The sequence below is a fragment of the Euprymna scolopes genome, chromosome 8 (genome assembly GCF_053919585.1).
Source record: "Euprymna scolopes isolate OS-2025 chromosome 8, ASM5391958v1, whole genome shotgun sequence".
In the NCBI taxonomy this organism is placed as follows: domain Eukaryota; kingdom Metazoa; phylum Mollusca; class Cephalopoda; order Sepiida; family Sepiolidae; genus Euprymna; species Euprymna scolopes.
Window position 1 is genome coordinate 2403290 of NC_136489.1, and position 27879 is coordinate 2431168.

General features: G+C 34.4%; 1 protein-coding gene across 1 annotated transcript in view; it reads left to right on the forward strand.

The window, feature by feature from the left end:
- The window catches only part of LOC145284085 (uncharacterized), a 473693-nt gene extending 454325 nt beyond the window's left edge, over positions 1 to 19368 (forward strand). Inside the window, exons 122-126 of the mRNA XM_080133151.1 lie at positions 2941 to 3116; positions 13441 to 13695; positions 14306 to 14420; positions 17592 to 17712; positions 18916 to 19368. Coding sequence (XP_079989277.1) covers positions 2941 to 3116; positions 13441 to 13695; positions 14306 to 14420; positions 17592 to 17712; positions 18916 to 19033 — 785 coding nt within the window. The 3' untranslated portion in view covers positions 19034 to 19368. The remainder of the gene's footprint in view (positions 1 to 2940; positions 3117 to 13440; positions 13696 to 14305; positions 14421 to 17591; positions 17713 to 18915) is intronic.
- The last annotated feature ends 8511 nt before the right edge of the window (positions 19369 to 27879 follow it).

A 27879-nucleotide genomic window follows, 5' to 3' on the forward strand; every position in this document is an offset into this window, starting at 1 on the left:
TTTATTAATACAATTATAGAAAGGATATAGAATTATCAATAAAACATTTTATTAATACAATTATAGAAAGGATATAGAATCATCAATAAAACATTTTATTAATTCAATTATAGAAAAGAATATAGAATTATCAATAAAACATTTTATTAATACAATTATAGAAAGGATATAGAATTATCAATAAAACATTTTATTAATACAATTATAGAAAAGAATATAGAATTATCAATAAAACATTTTATTAATACAATTATAGAAAAGAATATAGAATTATCAATAAAACATTTTATTAATACAATTATAGAAAGGATATAGAATTATCAATAAAACATTTTATTTATACAATTATAGAAAAGAATATAGAATTATGAATAAAATATTTTATTAATACAATTATAGAAAAGAATATAGAATTATCAATAAAACATTTTATTAATACAATTATAGAAAAGAATATAGAATCATCAATAAAACATTTTATTAATACAATTATAGAAATGAATATAGAATTATCAATAAAACATTTTATTAATACAATTATAGAAAAGAATATAGAATTATGAATAAAATATTTTATTAATACAATTATAGAAAAGAATATAGAATTATCAATAAAACATTTTATTAATACAATTATAGAAAAGAATATAGAATTATCAATAAAACATTTTATTAATACAATTATAGAAAAGAATATAGAATTATGAATAAAACATTTTATTAATACAATTATAGAAATGAATATAGAATTATCAATAAAACATTTTATTAATACAATTATAGAAAAGAATATAGAATTATCAATAAAACATTTTATTAATACAATTATAGAAAAGAATATAGAATTATCAATAAAACATTTTATTAATACAATTATAGAAAGGATATAGAATTATCAATAAAACATTTTATTAATACAATTATAGAAAAGAATATAGAATTATCAATAAAACATTTTATTAATTCAATTATAGAAATGAATATAGAATTATCAATAAAACATTTTATTAATTCAATTATAGAAATGAATATAGAATTATGAATAAAACATTTTATTAATTCAATTATAGAAAAGAATATAGAATTATCAATAAAACATTTTATTAATACAATTATAGAAAAGAATATAGAATCATCAATAAAACATTTTATTAATACAATTATAGAAATGAATATAGAATTATCAATAAAACATTTTATTAATACAATTATAGAAAAGAATATAGAATTATCAATGAAACATTTTATTAATACAATTATAGAAATAAAATTTAATTAATAAATTTAAAATTTGTATTCATAATTCTATACTTATTTTCTATAATTTTATTCATAAAACATTCTATTCTCTATAATTTTCCATTAATCTTGCAATTGAGTTTTTCGTTCATGTGATTAGGGATTTAAAATGGGGGGGGGGGGTTACTAAAGATGTTTGGCACGTTAATAATAATGGAAACATTAATAGTTATATTTTTAGAGTTGATTTTTTTTTCTTACCTTCGATAGCATTTTTGTATTTGATTCTAATGAAAGTCACGTGTTTTATTTTCTTACTGAACGTCAAAATGTTTTGCAAAAACATACTAAAAAAATGATAGGTTGTCTAACGATTTAGGGTGGTCCACCGGATATCGACTTAGTATTTAATTGCTTCCCCATGAAAACAAAATGTGACACAAAGTCGCTTTTAATGTGGGAGAAAACCAGCTCCCCTCAAAAATGGCACTCTGGCTGTTTGCAAAAATAGAATTCCTCAGTATAGAAAGGTTTCCCCCTCCATTGACTGAGGACAATTAATTTGAGTGCAGCATCTATGCAGACGCCACACTTCAGTGACTAGCTAAGTATACGAGTACCGGATATCGACATCAATTTTACCACTTGATCTTCTGGTATTTATTGAGTGTGGAATAGTCTATGCGTAGGTAACAGATTAGTTCCACCACAACTTACTAAAAGCTGTTTGGCACGTGTGGAAAAATGAAGTTTGGTTTTGGCGCGTTTTTCTGGAGTTTTTGAAGAAGAAAAAAGAAGAAAGGAGGACGGTTGATTTTCCACGCGGCCGGAGGAGCCCCGAAAAGAGATAAACGCCAAAAAATGGACAAATGGTATGTGTGGGGTTTAATAAGAATTGACTGCGGACTGGAAGATGTGGGACTTCCTTAGCTTTTTGGTGAGGAGCAAAGTGGAGTATATTTATGGCTTAAAGAGGTGGTAGGTTTATCAGGTTTGTGTCTAACTCTCTGACTCCATAGAATTAAATAAAAAGGACATTATATTTTAAGGGTAAATGAAAAAGGCAACTTTATTTACTATTGGGAGGTATATAGAGAAGGTTCGTGAATGTGTGTGAGAAAATCAACAGAAAGAATGTTCATTGGGTTATACTTATCGGTTTAGGTGGGAACAAAGTTGGTTTAAATTTATTTCGGTGTCTTCCTTTTCTGGTTTGCGTGAATGAGACAGTGTTTAGTCATTCAAGGCATTCGGGCCATAACGTGGGGCCAGTACGTCGTTTTTGACTTTCATAACCTGCAGGTTCCTTATTGTTTTTGTTTACTGAACAGGTTGTTCATATTCGGCTATCTGGGGTTCGTCCAATTTTTGACATTCATCTCTTTTTCAGGGCTCCTCCGGCCACGTGGAAAATCAACCATCCTTCTTTTTTCTTCTTCAAAAACTCCAGAAAAATGCGCCAAAAACCAAACTTCCTTTTTCCACCGGAAGTCCCGCATCTTCTAGTCCGCAGTCAATTCTTATTAATCCCCACACGCGTAAACCAACCAAAAATGGAAACATTAATAATTGTCTTTTTAGAGTTAATTTTTTTGTTGTTGTTTATTTGTTGTTTTTTTTTTGGGGGGGGTACCTTGGTTAGCATTTTTTTTTTTAATTCTAATGCATGTCATATATATGTGTGCGTGTTTTCTTTTCTAGGTGAATGCGTTTGCAATGAAGGTTTTACCGGCGATACGTGTTCCATCAACACAAATGAAATTCCAATCATCTCAAAACCTGACGTGTGTAATCAAGACAACTGCTCGGTTTTATCAATCGTCGGAACAAACTTTTTCAACAGTTCAACACTTTCTTGTTATTATAAACCTCTTTTGGTAAGAAAAAAACTTCTTTTTTTTTTCAATTTATTCTTGTTGAATAAAAGTGGTCACGAGCACCAAAACTTTTAATATGTTGTGTAGTAGGGGTCTTTTTAAGATGACGGGTATATAAGATATACGATGGCGATGAGGGAGAGAAGACATAACATTTCTGGAGTGTTTCGTCTTATCAATCACCGGAACAAACTTTTTCAACAGTTCAATACTTTCTTGTTATTATAAATCTCTTTTGGTAAGAAAAAAAGAAGACTTATTCGCTTATTGCAGCATTTATACACAATCCAATCATTACTTACATTTTTTCCAAATTAATAAAAAAAATTTAACTTTACAAACTTTACAAACTTTACAAAGTAAAGAATGTTTATATTTTAATATTTGTATTTGATTCATTTCTATACTAATCAACTAATCATTGTGAGTTTTTGAACAAAACCGCTAATTGTAAAGATTCCAAATATTAATTTTTATGCAAGTTTTATGCAAAGAGAATAAAGACGGGATGGAACTTGTAAAAAATACAGATAATTCAATGTTGTGAACTTTTAACAGTAGGCAACGTAAATTAACAAACATCCTCTAAAAATTCAGTTTCTTTGAAATAGTTTAAAGAGTTTTAGGAGACATAATAGGCACAACCTCCCATTTGAAAATTTAAATATTTCAGATTTGCATGAAATTTGAATCATTGTCATTGGAAACTAATTAAAATAAGATTTCCTCAGTGTCAATTTTTTCTTAAGGACCCCTAAATTTTAGACATTTTTAAGAATTAAAATCGCATCATGGGTTTTGATCAAAATTTGAATAGGGATTATAAACATAAGGTTTAGTATCATTATATTGTGATTTTAATCTTTGTAAGGAGACAAAACTGTTTTGTCCAGGAATTTATTTTACCCATCCTGGGACGGGTATTCTATTAATTTTGTATAAATTGAATTAATGCTTCGGCGTTGAATAATCAGTGAAATTATTCATGGAATATTTTACATAAGTTGAATAGCATAAAGCTTTAAGAATTATTAATTTTATAATTTATTCGATTTTTTTAGATTGCTTTTCTTATGATGATGATGATGATGATGATGATGATGCACTTGAAGTCTGTGAAAATCTGTTGTGATAATTTCTCTAAAATAATAAAAGATAAATTCTGTAGAGAAGTGCTGTGGGAAGTTCTCTAAAATATGTTGTTTTAGGGCAGCTCAACTTGGTTGCTGATATAAATGGCTGGCACTAACCTTGCTTATCTTTACTTGGTCCATCTTCTGCAAGTTCATTCCAAGGTCCAGGAATCGTGATTGAGAAAGCAATCTTCCTCTAATTCAGTCGAAATTGACAGTGAAATAGTTTCTGTTCATGTCATTGCATACCTCTTTCTCGTGCAGGAATAAATAGCAGGTCTTGAACCCCACTTCACTTTAAAGATGCAGTCAACTACTCAATCCCAACTAAGAGGAGTAAAAAGCAGAATTTCCACTCATTTCGACTGCAAATCTTGTTCTAACACTAAACATGTTTGTAATGTACGTAGGTACACAGGGAACGATAACAGGGGGAACACCTGCAAACGGGCGGTGCAGAAAGGGACAGCATGTAGATACTTGCGGTGGGCTCTCGGCTGAATAAAGTCTTAAAACAAACTCGGCGTTTGCGTTCTCAGTGAGAAACACCACATGGCGACGAGGATGAGATCATTTCTCATAAAGGGGAAAGTTATTTAAACTTTTTCTCCAAAAAACATTGCGTTTAATAGAAATTAAATAGCGACATATTTCTACCTGCACACACGCATTTTAAAAACATGACGTCTTATGGTAAAATCGACGAATTCTCGCCGAGTGGAGGTGATTGGGACACATACTCAGAAAGATTGGAGTATTATTTCGAGGCTAACGGAATACAAGATCCAGGAAAGAAAAAGGCCGTCCTTTTTTCTGTTTGTGGTGGTGAAACATTTCTTCTGCTGAAGGATCTCGTTACGCCGCACAGCTTAAGAGACAAAAGTTATGAGGAACTTTCGCTCTCGTTAAAAGAGCACTGCAACCCAACACCGTCCGTAATTGTTGAGCGATTCAACTTTTACATGTGCCGCCAACAACCAGGTCAGTCCATTTAGGATTTTATTGCTCATTTAAAAAAAATTACAAAGTTTTGTGAGTTTGGAAATATGATAGAAGAGATGTTGAGAGATTTGCTCGTCGTTGGATTGATGGATGACCGAATCCGTCGGCGACTGCTTTCCGAGAGGAAACTAACATTTCCTTATGCCCGACAGATAGCTCTTGCCATGGAAAGTGCAGACAGGAATGTTAGTGACATGGCAGCCTGTTCAACGTCCAATTTTACAATAGACGAAAGTCAACCAGGTTGAACGGCCTACTCCACTACGGAGACAAAAACAAAGACCATGTTTCCGATGTAACAAAAAACATTACCCCAACTCCTGATGTTTCAAAGAGGCAACATGTAATTTTTGTCACAAAACCGGTCACATTTCGCCAGCCTGTTTGACCCGGAAGTACAACGACAGAGCTGGAAATCGTAAAACCCACAAGGTCACCAGTGAAGAACCAGTAGACGAAGATACAGGCAGCGACTGCGCCTTGGTGCATAGGCTGTTTAACCTGCCAGCAAATAGCAAAACCGAGCCCCTGATGCTGTTGGTGGGCATAAATGGCTGCAATGTCGAGATGGAGATCGACACCGGAGCTGCTGTTTCATTGATCAGCCGCAATGCATTTGAAAAACTATGGTGTGAACCTGATAAGCCGGTACTTAAGCCTATGTCACAGAAACTAGCAACCTACACGGGAGAAAGTATCATGCCGTGTGGTACGTGTTAAGTGTCGGTAGACTATGATGGCCGACAGTTTCGTCTGCCATTAGTGATTGTTCCTGGTTCTGGCCCTGCACTTCTTGGTAGAAACTGGTTACGAGTAGTGCAACTCAGCTGGAAACGCATCCATCAGCTGAAAGCAGTAAATGCTACCCCTGCAATTGAAGACATTATTGCAAAATACCCCGATATTTTCAAGGATGAATTGGGCGCACTGAAGGGTTTCACAGCAAAACTTAGTGTTGACCCGAAAACAAAGCCCATATTCTGCAAGGTTCGGCATGTACCCTTTGCATTGCGTGAAAAGGTTGACAAGGAGCTGGATCGACTAGAGTCTCTGGGTATTATCGAACCAGTACAATACTCAGAATGGGCTGCCCCTATAGTAGCAGTTGTCAAAACTGACCAAACAATACGGTTGTGTGGAGATTATAAAACTACAATAAACAAATGTTCAAATCTCGACCAGTACCCTATCCCTAGGATTGATGATTTGTATGCAAAATTGGTGCAGGGAAAGAAATTCACCAAGCTTGACTTGAGATCAGCGTTCCTGCAGGTTCTGTTAGAGGAAAACTCAAAGCAGTACCTTACAATCAATACACCATGGGGTCTCTACAGGTTCAACCGCCTCAGTTTTGGAGTAAAATCAGCTCCTGGTATCTATCAACGCTGTATGGACAATTTGTTGGCAAATGAACCACATGGCGTATGCTATCAGGACGACATACTAATTACAGGATCATCAGACGCAGAACACTTGAGCACCCTTGACCGAGTGTTAGGGAAACTCTCAGAATCTGGTCTCCGCGTTCGTCTGGACAAGTGCAAGTTCATGGCACCCTACGTAACCTACTTAGGTCATTGGATTGATTCCGAAGGCCTTCACCCTACAGCAGAAAAGATCCGTGCCATCTGGGATGCACCAGCCCCATGCAATGTGACCGAACTTAAGGCTTTCTTGGGCTTATTCCAGTTCTACGCTAGGTACGTCCCCAACGTTGCAGATAAGTTGGGCCCCCTCTATTATCTACTGCGGAAAGGTGTCTCTTGGACGTGGGGCATCCCCCAATTAACAGCTTTTCAGCGAGCCAAAGATGCATTGCAGACCACAAATGTCCTGATTCACTATGACCCGAAGAAGGAACTGGTACTGACCTGTGATGCCAGTCAATATGGTGTCGGAGCTGTTTTGTCGCACATCTTTGCCGACAGTTCAGAGAAAACTGTTGCTTTTGCTTCGAGAACAATGTCACCGGCTGAGAAAAATTATAGTCAGTTGGACAAGGAGGGACTGAGTATTATCTTTGGGGTTAAAAAGTTTCATCACTACTTATTTGGACGTGCATTCCGTATCATTATGGATCATAAGCCACTTATCAGCCTCTTTAGCCCAACAAAGCCAACATTGGACACCCTGCCACCAAGAATAATACGTTGGTCACTGTTGATGAGTGCTTACGATTACACGGTAGAATATAGGTCTGGTTCACACATCGTCACTGCCGACGCAATGAGTCGTCTCCCCCTGCAGGAAGCGTTAGATGTCCCAACACCAGGCTGCATTATACATCTCATGGATCACCTGGACAATTCTACCGTTGATTCGACTGACATTTGTGGTCATACACGCAAAAATGTCGGGAGGAACTCTGGAAACAAAGATATCCCGTTTTCTGCTGACATACCAGACAACGCCTCACACAATAATGGGATCTACCCCAGCAGAGTTGTTGATGAAGCGAAGATTGCACACCAATCTGGATCGTATGAAGCCCGCCACCTCAAGTGTTGTATATAACAACCAAGAATGTCAAAAGTTTCACCATGACAAATCTGCCCAGATGCGTTCATTTGATGAAGACCAAGCAGTATTTGCGCAGAACTTTGGTTCCGGATCCATGTGGTTGGCTGGTCACATTCTGGAAAGAATATCTCCTTTATCCTTTCTAATCAGATTGCAGGATGGCCGGTTGGTCTGTCGTCATCAGGATCACATCAGGTCTCGCCGTTGTATCACCGAGCCAGCACCTCAATCCCCAAGTGAAAACAATCCAGAACGCATTTTCACGGAACTAAACATGCCTCCAGATATGGCAACAGAAAATAACACACATCCACAGACTCCATTGACACATGAGAATTCGCCCGATTATGAGCAGCCAGATAGAGAAGTGAGTGAGCATACCCCACTAACCCTGCCACGATGATCGGGCCGTACAATAAGACCACCGAATCGTTTTAGTCCGGATTGACTAAAGATTGAACAATTACCTTTTATTTTTTCTTAACTTTAAAAAAAAAGGGGGGGGATTTCAATGGTCCCATACTGAGGCAGAATAATCCTCGACCACAAAAGGGTCACAAGGGCAGTCTACCCTGACCTTTTTCCATGATAAATGGACCTTTCTCTTTTGGGGGGAGATGTAATGTACGTGGGTACACAGGGGACGATAACAGGGGGAACACCGGCAAACGGGCGGTGCAGAAAGGGACAGCATGTAGATACTTGCGGTGGGCTCTCGGCTGAATAAAGTCTTAAAACAAACTCGGCGTTTGCGTTCTCAGTGAGAAACACCACAATGTTAATCTTTTTGTCTTCATCATCGGCCATCAATCTGATTATAAATGACCGTTACATCATTTTTGATCACGGCTTCTCCATACAATATCATTTTTTTTGCTGGTCGCCGTGTTTATTGGTCTATGACTTATGTTTTCGCTCTGTTCATTTTGTTCCAAAATAATTCTTTGTTTATTTTGTTCCTTTTATTTTGACCTCAAATTCATCTGCAAACGACCAACGTTAAAAGCCTGAACCCTTCTTAATACCACACCTGCATATATGAACATTGTGCTGCAAATTAGTCGTCACGAATATAGACGGGGGTAATAAGCACCTTAACCAAGGCAAACTTCTCTCTGTAGTCACGGCTCAAACAGAAAATGTAACTCCATCGAGTTTCTAAACAACTACTACTATTATTTACTCACTAGGAGTATTCACACATGCCATCATCAAATATTGTTATTTGAGAACAACTCATAGTGTTCCCTGGAGTTTGAGTGACAAGTTAACTGTTCCTAGTTCCAGACCTGTATCGAGGCTGAAGGCAGCTACATTGAATAGATGTCAGCTTTACTACATCATCAAGTTACCTGAATTGAATTTTGTCAATAAAATTTTTTAAATAAAGCCGTAGAGTTGTTTTATCGTTCCATCAACTACTTTATCACACTTATGGATTAGTGGTTATTACTTGGGATGATGCATCTCTGTCACATGAATCTCTGTCACATGAATCTCTGTCACATGCATGCAATGATTCTTGATAAGGTGCAGAAACGTAACTTTGACACATTGTTTGGGCTGGGTTTTTTTTTTTTTTTTTTTTTTTCACAGTGATCACCACTTATTAAGGCCCGGAAGCCACTCAGGGATAAGGGTTATTGCAAGTACATTACGTTAGTGTGGAGATTTGATGAAGTGTTTACTTAAGGGGGCGGTTCATTAGGAATTTGTTAACGTTGGACTTGAACACATCCAAGTTGTAGTCCGGTGGGAAGCAGTCAGATGAAACAGAGTTCCACAGGCGTGCAGTTCTAAGAAAGAAGCTTTGTTCATGGAATCCGCGTTTTGATTTAGGCACAGATATAGAGTGGGGGAAATTTTTCACAGTGGATTCAGCTAGACGGGTGTTTTTCGTGAAAGATTGGCGAGGGGGGGACCAGAGATTGGAGTTCAGATGAGCACCTGCCATGGAAATAACAATAAAAATAGGGTTGGCTCGCAACGTCTCTTCTGTGGGAGAGGTTGCAGGGTAGAGAAAAGGGCATCCCCCACTAAGCCGCGAAGTCTATTTTGTACTCTGTCAAGGCAGGATAGGCTGTTTTTAGCAGCTCCTGCCCAGATATGGCAACAGTATTCCATCCTTGGACGTACTTGGCTTTTATATAGATAGAGAATTGCATCAGTAGTGAGATATCTTCTGGAGCGATAGAAGGATCCCACCATTTTCCCAGCAACCTTGGCAACAGACTTGATGTACGTGTTCCATTTCAGATCAGGAGTAAAGGTCAAACCCAGAAGCTTGTCAAAACATGGGCCTCCCCTAGACGAGAGCCGTTCATTTCAATCAATGCCAGATGGGGATCAGAGCGTTTATGATGTAATGATAGGAGCTTGATCTTAGAAGCATTAAAGGTAACCAGCCACCTCTTCCCCCACTGAACCACACGCTCAAGATCTCAGGAGAGATAATCAGAGAGATTGTTGTCATTTACGGCCTTTGATGTGTTGCCGTAGATGGTCGTGTCATCAGCATAGATGTCAACGAATGATTTAAGAATGTGTTTAGGGAGGTCATCGATGTAGATCAGGAAGAGAGTTGGGCCGAGGATTGACCCCTGAGGGACTCCAGCATTTATATTGCAGGCCTCTGATTTTTGTCCATCTACCACTACTCTTATGAGCCTATCAGAGAGAAATGATTTAATGATAGAGAAAACATTTCCAGTCATACCGTAGCTGGAAATCTTGTGAAGTAGACCCTTATGCCATACCTTGTCGAAGGCCTTTGATATGTCAAGCTGTTTATTTCATTGCAAAAACACTAATCAAATAAGTTGCATTTCATCATTTTTACATTACAAACATACCAATCAATAACCATGTTTACTCGTAAACGGTTTCTGCGATTTCCAGGACTGTTTTCATATCCCTCACCCCACTGTTAAAAATATACATGAAATATTCCCAAGTAGTTACCCATCTGATAATGACCAAGCTCATTGTTGCTTAACTTTAGTGATCTACATAAAGCATTTGGTGTTCCCAAGTAGTTACCCATCTGATAATGACCAGGTCAATGTTGCTTAACTTTGATTATCTAAATACACCATTTTGTATTCTCATCAAATAATGAGCAAGCTATATCCAAGGGAGATCACTCGCATATTATAACAATGATTGTATATTATTCTAATGGTATTCGACAAGGAAGCTATATCAAAGAGAGGTCACTTGCATATTATAACAATGATTGTATATTATTCTAATGGTATTTGACAACGGTCCGTATTCTATAATAGTAAAATATTATCTCCATTTTATATTAAGAATTATTAAATTGCCTTATATTAAGAATTTAGAAATTGGTAATTGTAAATAGAGTAGATATAAAAAAACATCCCCTCCCAATACTAAGAATGGCTTTCTAAATAATAATGGTTTTATTTCAGCACAGTCCGTATTCCATAATAGTAAAATACTATTGTCCTTTTTATATGAAGAATTATGAAATTGCTTTATATTAAGAATTGTTAGGTTTAAGTACAGGACATATAAAAATCATCCGCACCCAAAACTAAGAATGGCTTTCTAAATAATGTTTTTATTTCAGCACGATCCGTATTCTATAATAGTAATGTACTATCCCCTTCTTATACTAAAACTTATATATATAAGATGCATTGTTTTTAATAGAAGATAATTCTAGAAGTGTAAGCCATGTTTAGTTTCAGAACAGTTTCAGATGGTTCGTTGTTACACACAAGTCCTGAGAGGTGACTTGTTTGCAGTAGACAGTTCCACAGAGCAAAATATTGGATTGGTTGGTAGCAGAACGCGAATTAATTCGATTCGTCAGTTCCTAGCAGCATCGTTTATAAATAGAATCGTCCGACTGTGTGGGATCATACCCCATTATAACTCCAAAATATTGTAACAATAATGTTCGGTAGAAAATTACACTATATAATACGTTTACTTGGTCTTTTAGCTAAGATTAAAGTGTAGTATCTGTTCTTAGAATTTAAGCGGTCCTATCTTTCCCTCCTCCTGCCGGTAATCAGTTAGGATATCATATTGTTACTAATACTAAAAAGAAAATGGGCGTATGTTTTGTTTTGTTAACATGCCGACTCGTTCTTTACGCGATTTTTAAAATGTAACAAATAAGCATGCAGATTCATTCACTTGATTTTTGGAATCAGCAGTTCAGCGATGTGATTTTTGGAATGTGACGTCTCGTCTCAACTTAGTACATGATCGATAGGAAAGTACACTATATAATACGGTTACTTGGTTTTTTGGCTAAGATCAAAGTGTAGTTCTTAGAATTCCAGCGGTCCCATCTTTCGCCTTCCTCCCTCTAAACAGAAATATTGTTACTAATACTAAAAAGAAAATGGCCGTTTGGCTTTGTTTTTTTGTAAACACAGCGATCATTTCATCTCATCGCTTAATATTTTTAAGCATATTTATTTTACTTGACATTTTTGCTTGGCATTTTTCGCTTAACTCTCAAATTTTACTAACCTACTAATAACTTTGGTAACGTTTTCATAACGTGTAAGTTAATATTTTAATTTGTATGATACTCGCGTTTTTACCGATAAGAATCTCTTATTATATGCATTGTTTTCTTAAAGACATCGCCATTACAGCATGGTGACGTCAGATCACGTGACATGTCTAAGCGCTTTTTTTGTAATTACGTATAAATATCATTAGATGATTACTTTATTACTACTTAAATACATAGGAAAAACGAAAAAAATGTTGCTTTTTTTACCCCCCCCCCCCTGCAGAAAAACGGCCAGCTGACCAACTTAGAGTTGACCGTTCGGGCCAAAATTTCGATATTTTTCGTCCAGACGTTCGAGCTTTAATATGATACCAAATTTGTCAATTTTAGTTGTGTCTGTTGAAAGTTTTTGGCGGACATACAAACCCACATACATACACACACACATTTTCACTTTTATATATATAGACTAGCGAGGGGTACCCGGCGTTGCCCGGGTGTTTGTAGGTGTGTGTGAAAAAAAACCCCGAAATGTGAAAAAAAAACGAAGCATTGACGACGCGCAGTTGGAAAATAGTAAAGTGTGAAAAAAAAACAAGTGCGCGTTTTTGATTGACGTGATGGCGATAGCTATTCAGCAGTTAGCATTTTGTGCAAGACAGTTTTTAATGAGGTCAATAAATTGGTTTGTTTGTTTTTAAAAACCCACACCCTGTTTATTAAGGGGAGCATCTCGTCTCGAAATGAAAGCTACCGTCTGATATGACGAAGTCGACATTGACTAAACGTTACTTAGCTCTCTAGAGACCACTGGCTTTCGGCCAGAGATTAGAGTGGAGTTTGCGGGTGCTTCCACATATGCCTGTCACAAAATATATGAAAAAATATATACTGTTTGTCAATATCGAAAACTGGGAAAGAGGTCGAAGACTCATTTTGATTCCTGATCATATAGATGACACAAGAGTACCAAATCATGTGATGGTAAGGAACGAACTAGTGTCCGAGCCAGTTATCTCTTATTTCTGTTTTTGTTTTTTTCTTTTTCTACAAAATCATAATAAAATTAAAATCTAAAATAAATTTATGGACTTGTCATTTTGCCATCAGAAATAATTTCAGTGTCTTTTAATAATGTTAAAAAAAAATTTTTTTTTTATTTCTTTAGATTGACCAGTATGGCTTCCAAGTTGCAAACAGTGTGTCAGAAGAGAGAGTTGTGGCTTCTTTTGTAACGGCATTCAAAATCACGTGTCCACTCGATGTGCAGAAAAATGTCCAAGTGCGGCTTCAATTGAAGAGTACGAAAAGTAATACGATTGGAGTTTACCTTACACCAGAAGTAAAGAAGTGCATTACACCAAAGGTCACGGTGTCTACATTGAACGCCAATGAAATTAACAAATATTTTACAATCAGTAAGGTAATTGAAATATACACAAAACGAAACATCAAAATAATCTATATATCATATAATAGCCTGTTATTTACTGTGCCATGCTTACATCTGGGTCATTTAATTATGGGCTTCCATTTTTTGTCATAAATAATTTTACCAAGAATTCTTCATAAGTTTTGGCTTTGTTATAGCTCAAGAAACTCAAGTATTTTTTTTTTTTTTCAGTTTCGTATTCAAGTCATATGGATATATATTTTTTATTTTTGAAATCGCAACTTTATAACATAAGAATCGGTAGAACATTAACTCTGTAATAATATATACAAAATCTGCATGAATTAAAATATTTATTTAAGCATACTTTACGACGGGTCGTTCGTGCTAGCTTAGATAAATACTTTTGCAGTTTTAAAAAAAAGCTACAATAATATCAGAGCGTCTCCGTTTACACAGAACATCTAGAGAATGCCAACATCGATATCAATTACATGTGAATGAGTCCCTTGTGAAATTTCCACAGGTCCCACTAGTCCAATATTATTGTAAAAACAAGTCATTTGAGAATAAGGATTGATAAGGAGGAATGGATTATCAATGAATAATTGTCAATTATTTTTTTTTTGTTTTTTTCCAGAGTTGTTGTTTTATTGATGGAAAATTCTATACAGAAGGCGAGGGTCGGCCATTATACTCCCGGTGTGAAATTTGTTCTAGTAAAAAAAGTAACAGTAGTTGGACATTCTTGATAGGTAAGTTGACTTGTCTCTATTGATGATTAGTATTGAGCACTATCGGATCGTATATACATCAAGTTTATTACTGAGCCTGAATTTTATCCTTTTAACAGCATCATGCAGCTTCTCAGTTGCAACTAATTCATGGAATCGCAAGTATGAAAAGTCTAATCATTCAACTATTTTTATATTGAAACAAACACGTATTACACACTCTTAATTGAATATTTTAATTCCTTCACACACACACACATATATTTTTCTATTTTAATCTAATCTAATAAAATGATAATGATTTTCCTCATCAAAAAAAACAGTATAACTTTGAAAACACAGACATAAAAATTTGATATGCTCACATAAACTGCCTATATGTGGTGCAAGTTTTACGTATATGACGCTCTCCTTTTAACTATCATCATATCTTCCCATATAAATTCCGATGCAATCCTCTACCTGTATAAGAGCCAAGTGCGTACTGTTGACACATCTGGGCAAGAGCTGCTCGGAACACTCTATTCTGCCTTGACACAGCCTCTGTTCTATTGGTATTTTCATGGCAAATGTTTGACTGAGCTCCAATCTTTCACAAAACCACTCATCTAGCCAAAATCACTACCATTAATTTCCCCCACTCTCTATCGGTGCCTAAACCTAAACATGGACTCCATGGACAAAGCTTCTTTCTAAGAACTGCTCGCCTGCAGAATACTGTTCTTTCCAGCTGACTACAATATTGTCGTCTTCAAGTCCAATGTAAACAAGTTATTATTGAACCGTACTTGTAAAAAAAATAATGATATCATTCATCAAATTTCGTCTGTGTTTGTTTACAATATAATGTCAGCTGATATTTGGGCTTGACGATGAATGCCCTGGAAAAGTCCTTTTGGATCAATGTTTAGTTGTAAAATATGCAAATGAAGAAATGACTTGCAGCGATTTTAAATTATCGTAAATTGAATTCATTAATAAGAAAAATGTTCAAATTCTAAGAGTGATAGAAACCTTCTATCATGCGTGAAAGTAACACAATGTTTAACAAGCAAGATCGAAGATGCATCGCTGTACAACTCATACTCTCTACCGATCAAATGACAACAGGACCATTGCCAGCATCCTCAAAATGCATCACTGAATTGCCACGAATAACAGGAACATGCCCATGATGATGAAAACAAAGTTTCCGGCCATTGTTATGGTCTTTGGTGTGGTTTCAAGTGAGGGCCATATCATGCCACCTCACATCTTCAAAGTCTGCTTGAAAGTCAACACCAAAGTGTACCTGGATGTGCTGTAAAAGTGTCGTGGTATTCGGGTGCAATCAGGTGTAGCAAAAGACTTGGCATTGGCTCACAAGTCTAAAGAGACCCAGGCTTGGCTTTAGAAGAGTGCTACGACATTGTACTTTTTTTTTCACTGACCCCTCCCCTCCTCCGCTGATCTGAACCTGCTGGAGTACTTCGTTTGGTAATATGTCTAGAACATCACCAACATTACCTGACAACACCAAATCCAGCCTGATCGCCACAATCTGCAGAGCTCCACCTAGCGCTTGTGGGAAAGGCATGCTCTCAGTTCATATTGAGGCAGTGATTGAGGCTGAAGGCGGCTACATTGAATAGATGTCAGGTCTATTACATAAATTGATTTTTTTCAAAAGTTTTAAAATAAAGGTGTAATGTTTTTCTTTAGGGCGACATTTTTATCGTTCCACAGTGTAGAAAGCGAGAAGAACTATTTTTAAGATCAGATGTTTTCAATTTTCGAAAATGATTTGCTTATTTCCCTTGGATGGCGTGATGTAAAATTGAAATGGATGGCTCTCGTCTTGAGGTGGCTCCATGTTTTGACAAGCTTCTGGGATTGACCTTTACTCCTGATCTGAAATGGAACACATACATCAAATCTGTTGCCAAGGTCACTGGAAAAATAGTGGGATCCTTCTACCGCTCAAGTAAATATCTCACTGCTGATGCAATTCTCTATCCATATAAAAGCCAAGTACATCCAAGGATGGAGTACTGCTGCTATATCTGGACAGGAGCTGCTAAAAACAGCCTATCCTGCCTTGACAGAGTACAAAATAGACTTTGTAGCCTAGTGGGGGATGCCCTTTTCTCTTCTCTGCAACCTCTCTCCCACAGAAGGGACGTTGCAAGACTGTCGTTGTCTTATCGTTATTTCCATGGGAAGTGCTCATCTGAGCTCCAATCTCTGGTCCCCCCTCACCAATCTTTCACGAAAAACACCCATCTAGCTGAATCCACTGTCAGTAATTTCCCCAACTCTTTATCTGTGCCTAAATCAAAATGTAGATTCGATGAAAAAAGCTTCTTTCTTAGAAGTGCACGCCTGTGGAACTCTCTTTCGTTTGCCTGTTTCTCACCTAACTACAACTTGGATGTCTTCAAGTCCAACATAAACAAATTCCTGATAAAACGCCCCCTTAAGTAATCCAATTTATCAAATCTTCAATACTAACGATTACTACGATATTATCCCATTGATTACTATACACGCAATAACCCTTATCCCCAAGTGACTTCCATGCAAAAAAAATAAATAAATAAAATATTATATCTAGAAGAGAGAAAGATATTTTTATGATCACTTCTTTTTCAATACTTAGTGGATGAATTTCTGTACAAAACATATCTAAGAACACTGCCAGACATATAAATTACCTTTGTGTGAAATTTGCGAAAGATAAGTTCAGGCGTTTCGGAACCCATGAGAAAGGAATACACACACACACAGTTTTATATACTAGTAGATATATAATATTCACATATCTACACTATCTTTACATCTTACCACATCCTTCTAAAGTGTATAATCAATCTTCATACATTTACTCATTTGTACTGACCGAATATTATCGTACATACTCGCTCACATTCATTTTATGTACAACACTTACCTTTTTCCCTACATGTCTTGATAATCCATTTTTGAGTAAATTCCTGTCCATATTACCTAGTCATCGACAGAAGCAGAATGAGAGAAGATGAACGAGAACAATTTTGGAGGCAGGAAGTTATGGATAACGTGAAAGGAACTTAAACTTGAGTTATCTCCCCTTGTTAGTGGTGTTCTTTAAAAATATGGAAAAGTTTAAGAACTATAAAGAAGCAATACAAACATGTCTTTATTCATAACCCCTTTTCTTTCTTTTTTTTCCAGAAAAAGAGAGCTGTCAAATTAAACGGAATAGTGGCAACCTTGCTGTGATTATTAGTTGCATTATTGCTGCTATTGTTTTGCTGCTAATTGCCACATTCTTAGGAATCTTCATTACCAAATGGTAAGTGCACGACTTGTTTTGCTATTAAGAAAAACAGTTGCTTGTTCAAAATAAAAACCAAAAGTTCAATTTCAATTACCAGGTTGACGAGAAAGTTCTTGTGGTTTTTAACTTTTAAATTCAGATGAACAAATCTCGGCTCAAACAAAAATTTATTAATTGAAATAAGCAACATCAGAATCAACGCAAACAACATGTAGTCATGCCAGGAATGTAAAAAATCTTACAGCTGGTGGCAATGAAATCGCTGAAGGCGTTTTTGATTTCCTGCAGAAAATTGTTGAGATGCTTGAAAAAGTGATAGTCACTAGATGAGACGTCTGGAGAGTATGGCGGATGAGGCAATGTTTCATAGTCAAATTCATCAAACTTCTGCAGGGTCGGTTTAACAACATGCAGTTGGCATCGTTGTGGAGGAGAATAAGGTCTTTTATGTTGCCAAATGCTGGATGTTGTTAAAGTTTCTGATGCATTGCATCCATTTGTAATGAAGAGTAATGGTTTTGCCTACATTCAATAAACTGTAATGGACGAGACCGGTCACAGACCACCAAAGTCAACATGACCTTCTGGTGATACTCTGGCTTCAGGAAGCGTCCTGGAACTTCGTCGGCATCTAACCACCGATTCAAGCGTCGCCGATTATTTAAAAAAAAAAAAAAACAACACTTTTCAGCGCAAGTCACAACCGGGTCAAGAAACGGGTTGTTTTTGTTGCGTAAAACAAAGGAAGACGACACTTCATAATGTCATTTCTTTGGTTGTCGTTTAATTCGTGAGGAACCCATTTATCAAGTATTTTTGTCTCTCCAATGCTCTTAAGTGGTTGGAAATCATTGTATATGTTACTTCTAATTCAAAGCCAGTTCTCAAAGAGTTGTACGTGGATTGGCTATGACTAAGGCTTGTAATTGATCGTTGCAAACATCTGATGGCTGAGCACTATGCTAATCGTTTTCAAGACTCATCACCGCCACATAAATTTCTTAAACCACCATTGTGCCGTGCGTTCAGTAATGGTTCCTGGACCAAACACTTCATTGATATCACAAGCTATTTCAGCAGCTTTTCAGCCGAGGTTGAATTGACATAAAAAAAAAAGTGTTAAAGAAACCGATTCAATAAAGTTGTTTTAAATGTAAAAATAAGACATTTCTACTTCCTGTTGTACAATTATTTCAAGTTTTCTCTTATTATTTCTAGGCGAAACATGAAAGAACCAACTATCATGAACGAATCAACAGATGACGCAATTTACAATGGAGAATATGGCATCATGACTGACCCGTATCAGAATTTACGCAGGCCAATGTTTTTTTAAACAAATTTGTCCCCTAGTAAAAGAAATAGGTTAACAAATTCTTCAATCTAAAACAATTTGTACTTAACATATTTGAAAAAGAAATACATAAATCACACAAGTTATCTAAAAAAAATTTCTTGCAACTCAAGAGAAAAATAAACTACCAAGAAAAATAATCATTGGAAAAAAAATTGCTCATAATTTTACAAATAAATTTTCAGTTTTCATAATTACTTCTTAATAGAATAAATTCTTTTTAAAAAATACCACATTGTTGGATAGAAGAAAAATAAATTTAAGTTGTAAGGTAAACACCGCTTTACTTAAAAATGAGTTTGTTGAAAAAAACAAAATAGAAATGTATAAAAACTTAAAAACTCTGAATTTAGAGATAATGGCAAAAGACATGATGAAGTAAAACCTAATAAAATTTGATTTTTCTAGTATAATTTTTTTGTTTTAAGTGAAATTATTAAAACACACATGGCAGAAGATAAGATGTTTTAAAGTTTTACAAATTGATTGCTGAAAAAATAAAATAAAATTGTAATATTTGTTGTTTTAAATCAAAATAACATGTGGACAATTTCTACCTATAAATTTTATATAAAAATATTTTCAGTAAATAAACTTTTAAATTCATTGAAGCCCCCTCCTACCCCACCCCAAATGTTTTGTTTGAAGAATTTTTTATATTTTTATACATTATATAATTTTTTTATACATAAATGTTACTTTTATAAAAATAACATTTATAGTTTGTCCTTTTATAATTTGAAATTTATTTTTAATAAAATGTGAAAAAAAAAAAAAAAAAAAAATTTCATGTATTAATATTTGATGGCATAAAGTATTTATATTTTTTTATTATTAATTAGACATCACTTATCAAGGAAAAATAAGGGTTGATAAGATGGTCAGTTAAATATTATGAAAAGAATAAACTGAAACATATCCTCTCATTGAGAAATAAGGTAAAAGAAGGGGGGTGATAGAAAGAGTTGTAAAGATGGATTTTAGACACGTTAATGTCATGCACAGTTCAACTTTGACAAGTTGTACAACCGAGTGATTAATGGCAACTCACTTTACAACATTCACGAATTCAGGCCATACCACCCGATGAAATTTGTGGTCATACTCATATTTTTGAAGACAAAAAATACTTTTAAAAAGAAAAAAAAAAAATTTTTTTAAATATTTTATTGCACACAAAAATATAAAGATTTTTTTTTTTTACAGCAAATTAAATTTAATTAAATAAAAAAAAAAGTAAAATTAAAAAATTTCAGAAGAGAAAAAGAAACACTCATCCATAAAAATCAAAAGTTGACTTCAGAAAAAAAAAAAAAAAAAAAATTCTGAAGGCAAATCTAATTTTAAAGAAAGAAAAAGAGAACCGACTGCTTTAATGACATCAAATTTTTCAGTTGGACAAATAAGCACCCAGCATAAAAGTATAAAAATAAAAACTCATGGGATTATTAAGACTACTATTCTAATCTAGGTTGTAATTTTCACAATATTTTGATTGAACTCTAGTTCAACAGATTCCAGAGTTTGAAAAGATGATCATAAGTTAGATCAGTTGAAAAGTGAAAAATAACGAAGATAAGAAAACGTAATCCAAGTGCAAATAAAAACCGTCTTTAATTTAAAAAAAAAAAAAAAAAAAGTGCTATATGTAGATTTTTTTTTATTAAACATGTTCATGTAATACAGTTCATACATTAAGTGTCAAAAAGTATAGAAAAAAAAGTGAAAAGTTAAGTACCTCATTCTGGGAGTGCTTATTGTATACATGGTTGCTTTATTATTTGTAACTACAACAACCGCATAAGTGATTACAGATAATATAAAGCCACAAAGTGAAAATTTAATTTAATTGCTTGATTTGATTTGATCAAATTTATTTTAGAGAAAAAGAAAAGAATTTGTGACATTGTGAATTTGTTTTAATTGCAGTCATTTTAGCAAGTTTCACCAACAAAACTTTTGGTACATCAGTTACAATAATGTACATAAGCATCTATTTTTGGAAAAAAATTTTAAGTCAAGAATCATTCCAATCTTGTCAGTTTCATGGCATAATCAACATTTCTAAGATTATTTCATGAAAAAACTTTGTAAATGATTCATTGTGTATAATTAGACATTTACAGGATGTTGGGGATACATTCGATAATTTTGTTTCTTTCAGAACCATTTGAAGTATTTAATAGTGGTAAAGTCCAACGGGTGCTTCTGTGAATAGTCAGTCTGAGAGCTTGAGACCATATACAAATATAAAGCACCGGAAAACTGGATGAGCTGCAGCATCATGATTCAGGACAGATAAAAAAAAAAAAACAATTATAAATCAGCACTCCTTGAAATGTGATCTGGGAAATTGTGCTGGAGTGGCAACTATGAAAAAAGCGCTGAACAAAAATCTTCCATACTTCCTCATACCAAAGCCATAAAAGCCAAGTATTCACCAAGAAAATCATGAAATGCCTTAACAAGGTCAAAATCCAGTCAATTGGGGAAGTCTCTGCTTCCTCAATGTTCAAAAGACCAACTGCCCTGAAATGATGATTGCTTATAGATGTGTTTCCAGTGAAAATTATGCTGTGCTGCATCATGGCTTCAGAACTCAATTCCGATGACTATATTAACTTGCTAACCATTGTCATCAGGAACTGGGTGGAGAGGGTGCAAGAGCATATATGTGGCAACAGGATTCACAGCTCTATGCTTTGACTCCAGAAAAACCCAGAAGCAACCGAGAATTTCTATGACTTCACCAGCCCCCACCCCCCGCCAAGTCACCCGATAGCAACGTTAGGAATAAATAGTTGCAAGAACTGATTGACCACCAGTTCGATCCAACCAATCACTCAATGGTCATGAAAGCTGCACATTCCACGCTTACAACCTGCCTGCAGGCCATAGTGGAGGTTTCTTTGAGCAAACTGCCTTCAGCAAAAGATGCACTTTAAATTTTGAGAATATCAATTATCAAAATATGTTCTCTCTTTCCTCACCAGAAATTTACCAAAAAATTTGTCAAGTTTGCTTCACGTTTATATATCAATGCCAAAGTTTTTGCGAGTTTGTAGTTATTCAATTTATACATCTTATTATTTAAAGATATTACCCGGACTAATTTACAAGCTTTTTTTTTCAGATAATTAAAGTGTCATATTTTTCTGCAATTTCAACCCGTGTTGACCCAAAAATGAACGCAGAAAAAGTCATGATAATGCTTGTCCTCACACAGAATTTGAGTTGGTAAATCTTACCCCATCCTGCATGTTCTCCTGACATATCACTGTCTCAGATTATCACTTGTTTTGAGGATTACAAACTCATTTAGATGAGAATAGGTTAACATCACAAGAACACGAGATTCATATTTCATATCAAAACCTAAAGAATTTTACTAGTGAGACATTTATAAGATGAAATCTAGTTATAGAGAGCAAAGGTCTGTTATCAATAAAGAATTTCAAAAACATTTTTCATTTTCAAGTTGATATTTTAACTTGGCAAAAACTTTGGCACCAACCTGATAAGCACCCCAGAATGTATAGAAATTTTGATAAAATAAAATGTACAATTACTTCTAGAATTTTTTTCCATATATTGTTGCAGTTACCAGACGAGAGAGAAAGAAAACTTTGGCTAATACATCACCATTGTGACTTGCTGGTTCTTTTTATAAAATAGACTACACATAAATTGTGTGGATTGAAAAACAGCAAGATTTTTAAAAATTATAAGTGAAAAAAAATTACAAATTATAAACATCTTACAATAGTGTAGTTGTAGGACTTAGAGTTGTCGATTTTGGACAAATTTTTGGAATTATAATCAAATGTCAAGTGTTTCGGTCAGGAATTTAGAAATCAAAATTTTATGAATTTCTTCTTGGGTTTATGGATCATTAGGAAAATGAAGAAACATCTGAAAAATATCGAGTGTGAAGTGATCGATGGATAGCAAGAAGAAAACAGATTGAAATACAAAAAAAAAAGAAGAAATTACTCTGATGCCTATCAATTGAACGGCATTAATGAAATTTACGGTTGAAAGTTTGTCAGACAATTGGCAGATGGAGCCAACAGTTAGAGGATCAAACAGTTGAACTATAAACCATTCTCGCAAAAGTTGACAGTAAACATTTCATTAAACTGCTCAATATGAAAGAGACAGGAGATTAATTTACAATTCAGAATGGAACAACCAGCCCTAAGAATTCAGCAATTTGGGCTGAAATGGACAAGATGGGAAGAGTTACTATGGCTAATTAGCTTGGGCACATCAAGCGGTCAATCAAAATAGAAAGGATTGTTGAATTTAACTTGATTCTGCTCAACAGAAATCAGAGAGGAGTTACCTATAGCACCATCGATGGACAGGAAATTTACTCTCAATACTATCGACAAGAATATATTACCAGTAAATTTGAACTTTTATTCCTTGATTTTTATTGTATGTTTCTGCCTCTTCAGAAAGACCTTCCACATGAAGAGACAGAAACATCCCTCTTGAACCCAAGGTGAAGCTACTAAACGTGCTAGTCATCTCATGTTTTACACATGGAAGGCATGGACACTGAACAGAGACCTAAAAAGAAGGATTCAAACAGTAAAATTGAATAACTCAGAAGACTCCTTGGCATCTTATACAAAAACAATATCACCAACACTGTAGTTTGCAGAAACATCACTCAACAAATGCAGCATGATAAATACCTACTGACCACAATAAAAAAGAGGAAACTCAAATCAGAGATGGTTTAGGCACAATGCTTTTAGGACTTGCAAATACCATTCTGCAAGGAAGAGTGCAAGGCAAAAGCAGACGGTGAAGGCAAAAGTGGGCCAACAACATTTGCAATTCGACAAAGAAAGGCTTTGATGTTATCCAGGTACTCGCCCACAACCACACTAAGTTGAGCCAGCAGGTCCATTGTTCATCTACGCCTCTATGACCGTGATGGGTTAGAGGATGAGTAATTGTATATATAAATTGTTTACTTTTTTTTGAGAACGTCTATGATGCAGTCCCATTGAATCCATCTTTTCACTTGCTCTACAATTCTCGCATATAATTAATCATTGTTTAAGATCAAAGACAATATGACAAGTTATCAAACAATTCTTACACCTCAACGCAGAGATATTCTTTGGACGCATTATCATAGGATTGTGTTGATTTTAATTGCTACACACATCTACATGCCATCGATGTTTAGACTTGACAAAATCTAAACTTAATGTTTAAAAAAAAGAATTGATTCAAATTATTTTAAGTAGAAAATATTTTGCAAGTGCAATAAATTTTTCAATTAAAAAGAAATTTCAAATTTTTTTAATGAGGACTACTGAGACTATTATTTTTACCTTTGTTATTTTCAGAATATGAAGATTTTCCAAATTTGAAAAAAAAAAAAAGCTGCACATTTTTAGATTATATCGACTGTAAATGTTCTGAAAATAATAATCAAGATCATAGTAGTCCAAAGTTTTTTTTTTTGTCTCAACGAAAAGTGTAAAAAATTCCATTAAACATGTCCAAGTAACAATTTACAAACCAAAAGCTGAAAACTATGTATGAAAGGGAAAAAAAGGTGCAAATTCTAGTACCGCATTCTGGGGGTGCTTACTGTATATATGGTTGCTTTATTATTTGTGTATTTCAAAAGTAAAAGATGTACAAGTAGATACAAATAATATGGAACAACAAATAAAGTGAAAATTTAGTTAAATTTCTTGATTCAATAAGATTTACGTTAGAGAAAAAAGAAAATAATTTCTCAAGTTTTAATGCAGTCATTTTACAAAGTTTCATCAATAAAAGTACTTTTTTGTACAAAATCATTGAAATGTCAAGACATTTTTTGTCGGGTTTATGACACATCAACATTTTAGGTTTTGAATGCAAACAACATTTATTGTAAATGATTCATTGTGTATAACTAATGAAACATTTCAGTTGATTCCAAGGTTAGAATTCTTCAGGTTTGTAAGAACTTTTAGTAAGAAGGGTTTTTTTTTTAAATTAGGAAATAACTTGAACTAATCCTAATTTTTCTATCCTTCTTGCAAAAAAGAAATAAAACAAATTTTTTTAACAAATAAAACTGCAATTCTATCAGTCGTTGGTAAAGTGTTCAGTACACGATTATCGGCCAACAATATCTCACTTGCATTGCTAGTTTTTATTGGTTAATCCAAATACACATTCTGGGGAATAATGTTTCATTTAAACAGAAAGAAAAGGAAACATTTGCAAATATTGAAAACATTACATGATCACAAGGAAAAAAGACAAAGGGGTGATTGGTGCATAGAAGTACATGTTATGCAGAAGTGCACATGTACTTCTACCTATTAAACATGGTCTGTTCAAGACTAAGGTCATTAGGGTTTTTTGTTTTTTTCTATAATCATGTTTCATTCTTGTTAGCTTCTTACATCAAATGGCTTCATGCCTTGTATGGTGTGTTTTCTATAAAACGAAATAAAATCAGGCAAAACAAGAAATTAATTAAAACAAAATTTCAGAGTTTCAATCTTAAATGTTCATTTGATAAAGAGAAATGGTCTGAAGAAATTGACAACTAGAATCAAGTTCAAACGGGTTAATTCATTAAATTCATGTATAAGACGCATCTCCAATGAAAGAGACCAATAGTTTGTGGTTGCATTCAAACAATCAGAACTGTGATTGTTGAGAACAATTTTCTTTTTATGCAATTGGTTAAAAGAATAAAAAAAATGTCACGTTTGATTCTTTCATAACACGAAATGAAAGTCTAAACCAAAAGCAAAAACGAAAACGTTCAAAAAAAAAAAAAAAAAATAGGACCAAAGATTTCCGTCCGATTTCAAGAAACATGTGTGCCACAAAATTGCAAACAAGTTATTAAATCAAATTCTTGATTTTCAAACCGTTTAGGAATTTGCATAAATGAATATCATTTCATGAAACAGAAAAGGAAATATTTGCTTTAGATTTTGAAAGATTCTCGTCAATTTCAAGAAGACCAAAGAATTGTTTGATCACCAACAAATGACATTTAGAAAGATTTTTTTTTTGCTCGTGTCAATTTGTCTAAGTAAACGATGTGGTAAGTCACATTAGCAGATCAAAATACAGATTTGAAAAATATCTGCAAAGAGACCATTAGCCACTGTACTATGAAACAAGGGTTAGAGGTTAACAATCCTGCCACTTTTCAAAAATCGCTAAAAAACATGGCGGACGACCTACGTATGTCACTGAAAGCAATTAATGCTCCCTCTGACACGTGACGTTAGGGGGCATGTGTGTAATTGTTTTGACTTTACATACGTGAATGAACAACGAATTCCATTGTTCATTCACGTATGTAAAGTCAAAACAATTACACACATGCCCCCTAACGTCACGTGTCAGAGGGAGCATTAATTGCTTTCAGTGACATACGTAGGCGAGAAATACAAACTAAGAAAAAAAAAAAGACTCAAAATATTTTTCTTTAAATTGTTAGGTGAAAATGAAGAATGGTTCGTACAGTCGCGATGGCAAAACTGGCCAAGTACCAAAATGTGTTTATTTCTAATTTATTTACATTTTTTCATCATACTTCTATGCTTAACCAAGAACACATTTGGTATGAGTGCAGTTTCGCCAATGTGAGAAATACAAACTTTTTAAAAAAATATACTTTTCATTAAATTGTTAGATGAAGGAATGGTTTGTACACTCGTGGCAAAACCACACCAAAACGTGTCATGTTTTGTTCTAATTTATTTGTTATATTTTAGAAAGGACCAACGTTTCTTTTTATTAACGTAAATAGATAAATAAAATTAAAATATTTTGGTTTTTCTTTCCGCACCACGTAACAATTCATTGTTCATTCACGTATGTAAAATCAAAACAAATACACACATGCCCCCTAACGTCACGTGTCAGAGGGAGTGTTAAATACTTTCAGTGTCGTACGAAGGTCGTCCGCCATGTTTTTTTTAGCAATTTTTGAAAAATGGCAGGATTGTTAACCTCTGGCGAAACAAGTGTTGCAATAAACCCCAAATTGATAAGTGGTGATCACTGTGTAAAAAAAAAAAAAAAAAAAAAAAAAAAAAAAAAAAAAATTATCCAAAATGTTTTCAAAAGAAAAGTAATTTTTGAACACTGTCCAATGCTTTTGAAAACATTGTATCCATGAAAATGAAACCGTAGCAACGGCATTGGGAGATAAACTGGATGTAAAATCGCATTTTTTTCAGTAAGACTAAATTCATAGCTTTTTTCTTTACAGATCAATAACTAAGGAAATTGGGGGGGAATCGGGAGTGAAATATGTTAGAATTCGGCATCATAGAGGCAAAAATAACTGTTAAAAATGTGATACTACTTAATTTTTTTTTTTTTCTGCAATAGATTTTATTTGAGCAAAATTATTTAAAGTTTATGGGTTCTTGTTAATGAGAATTGATAGTAATTCCGTCAATAATCTCAATAGACTTATCAATAGAAAAACAAGATGACAAATTGGTTAAAAATCTTATTTTCCAACTTAAAGCCTTTTTATTAAACATTCAAGAAGGAGAGGAAAATAAAATCAGAACACCGCTTGTTTTTATACACATTTCCTTTAGTTTGTTTTACAGCATGTTAGCCGCCCCCCCCCCCTGTTTAAAATTATGTGCTGCTGAAAACAACTATTAGCGGTAATTCCTTGAACATAAGCCAGTATTTTACCCTTACCTGTGAGGGAACTGGGGTTTCATACCTTACCATTCATTACTAGAGCATAGGAATTGAACTTGGCATAGCAGTTCCTAAAGTCTGTAAGAGTATCCATTAAACCAACACCAGTCAGC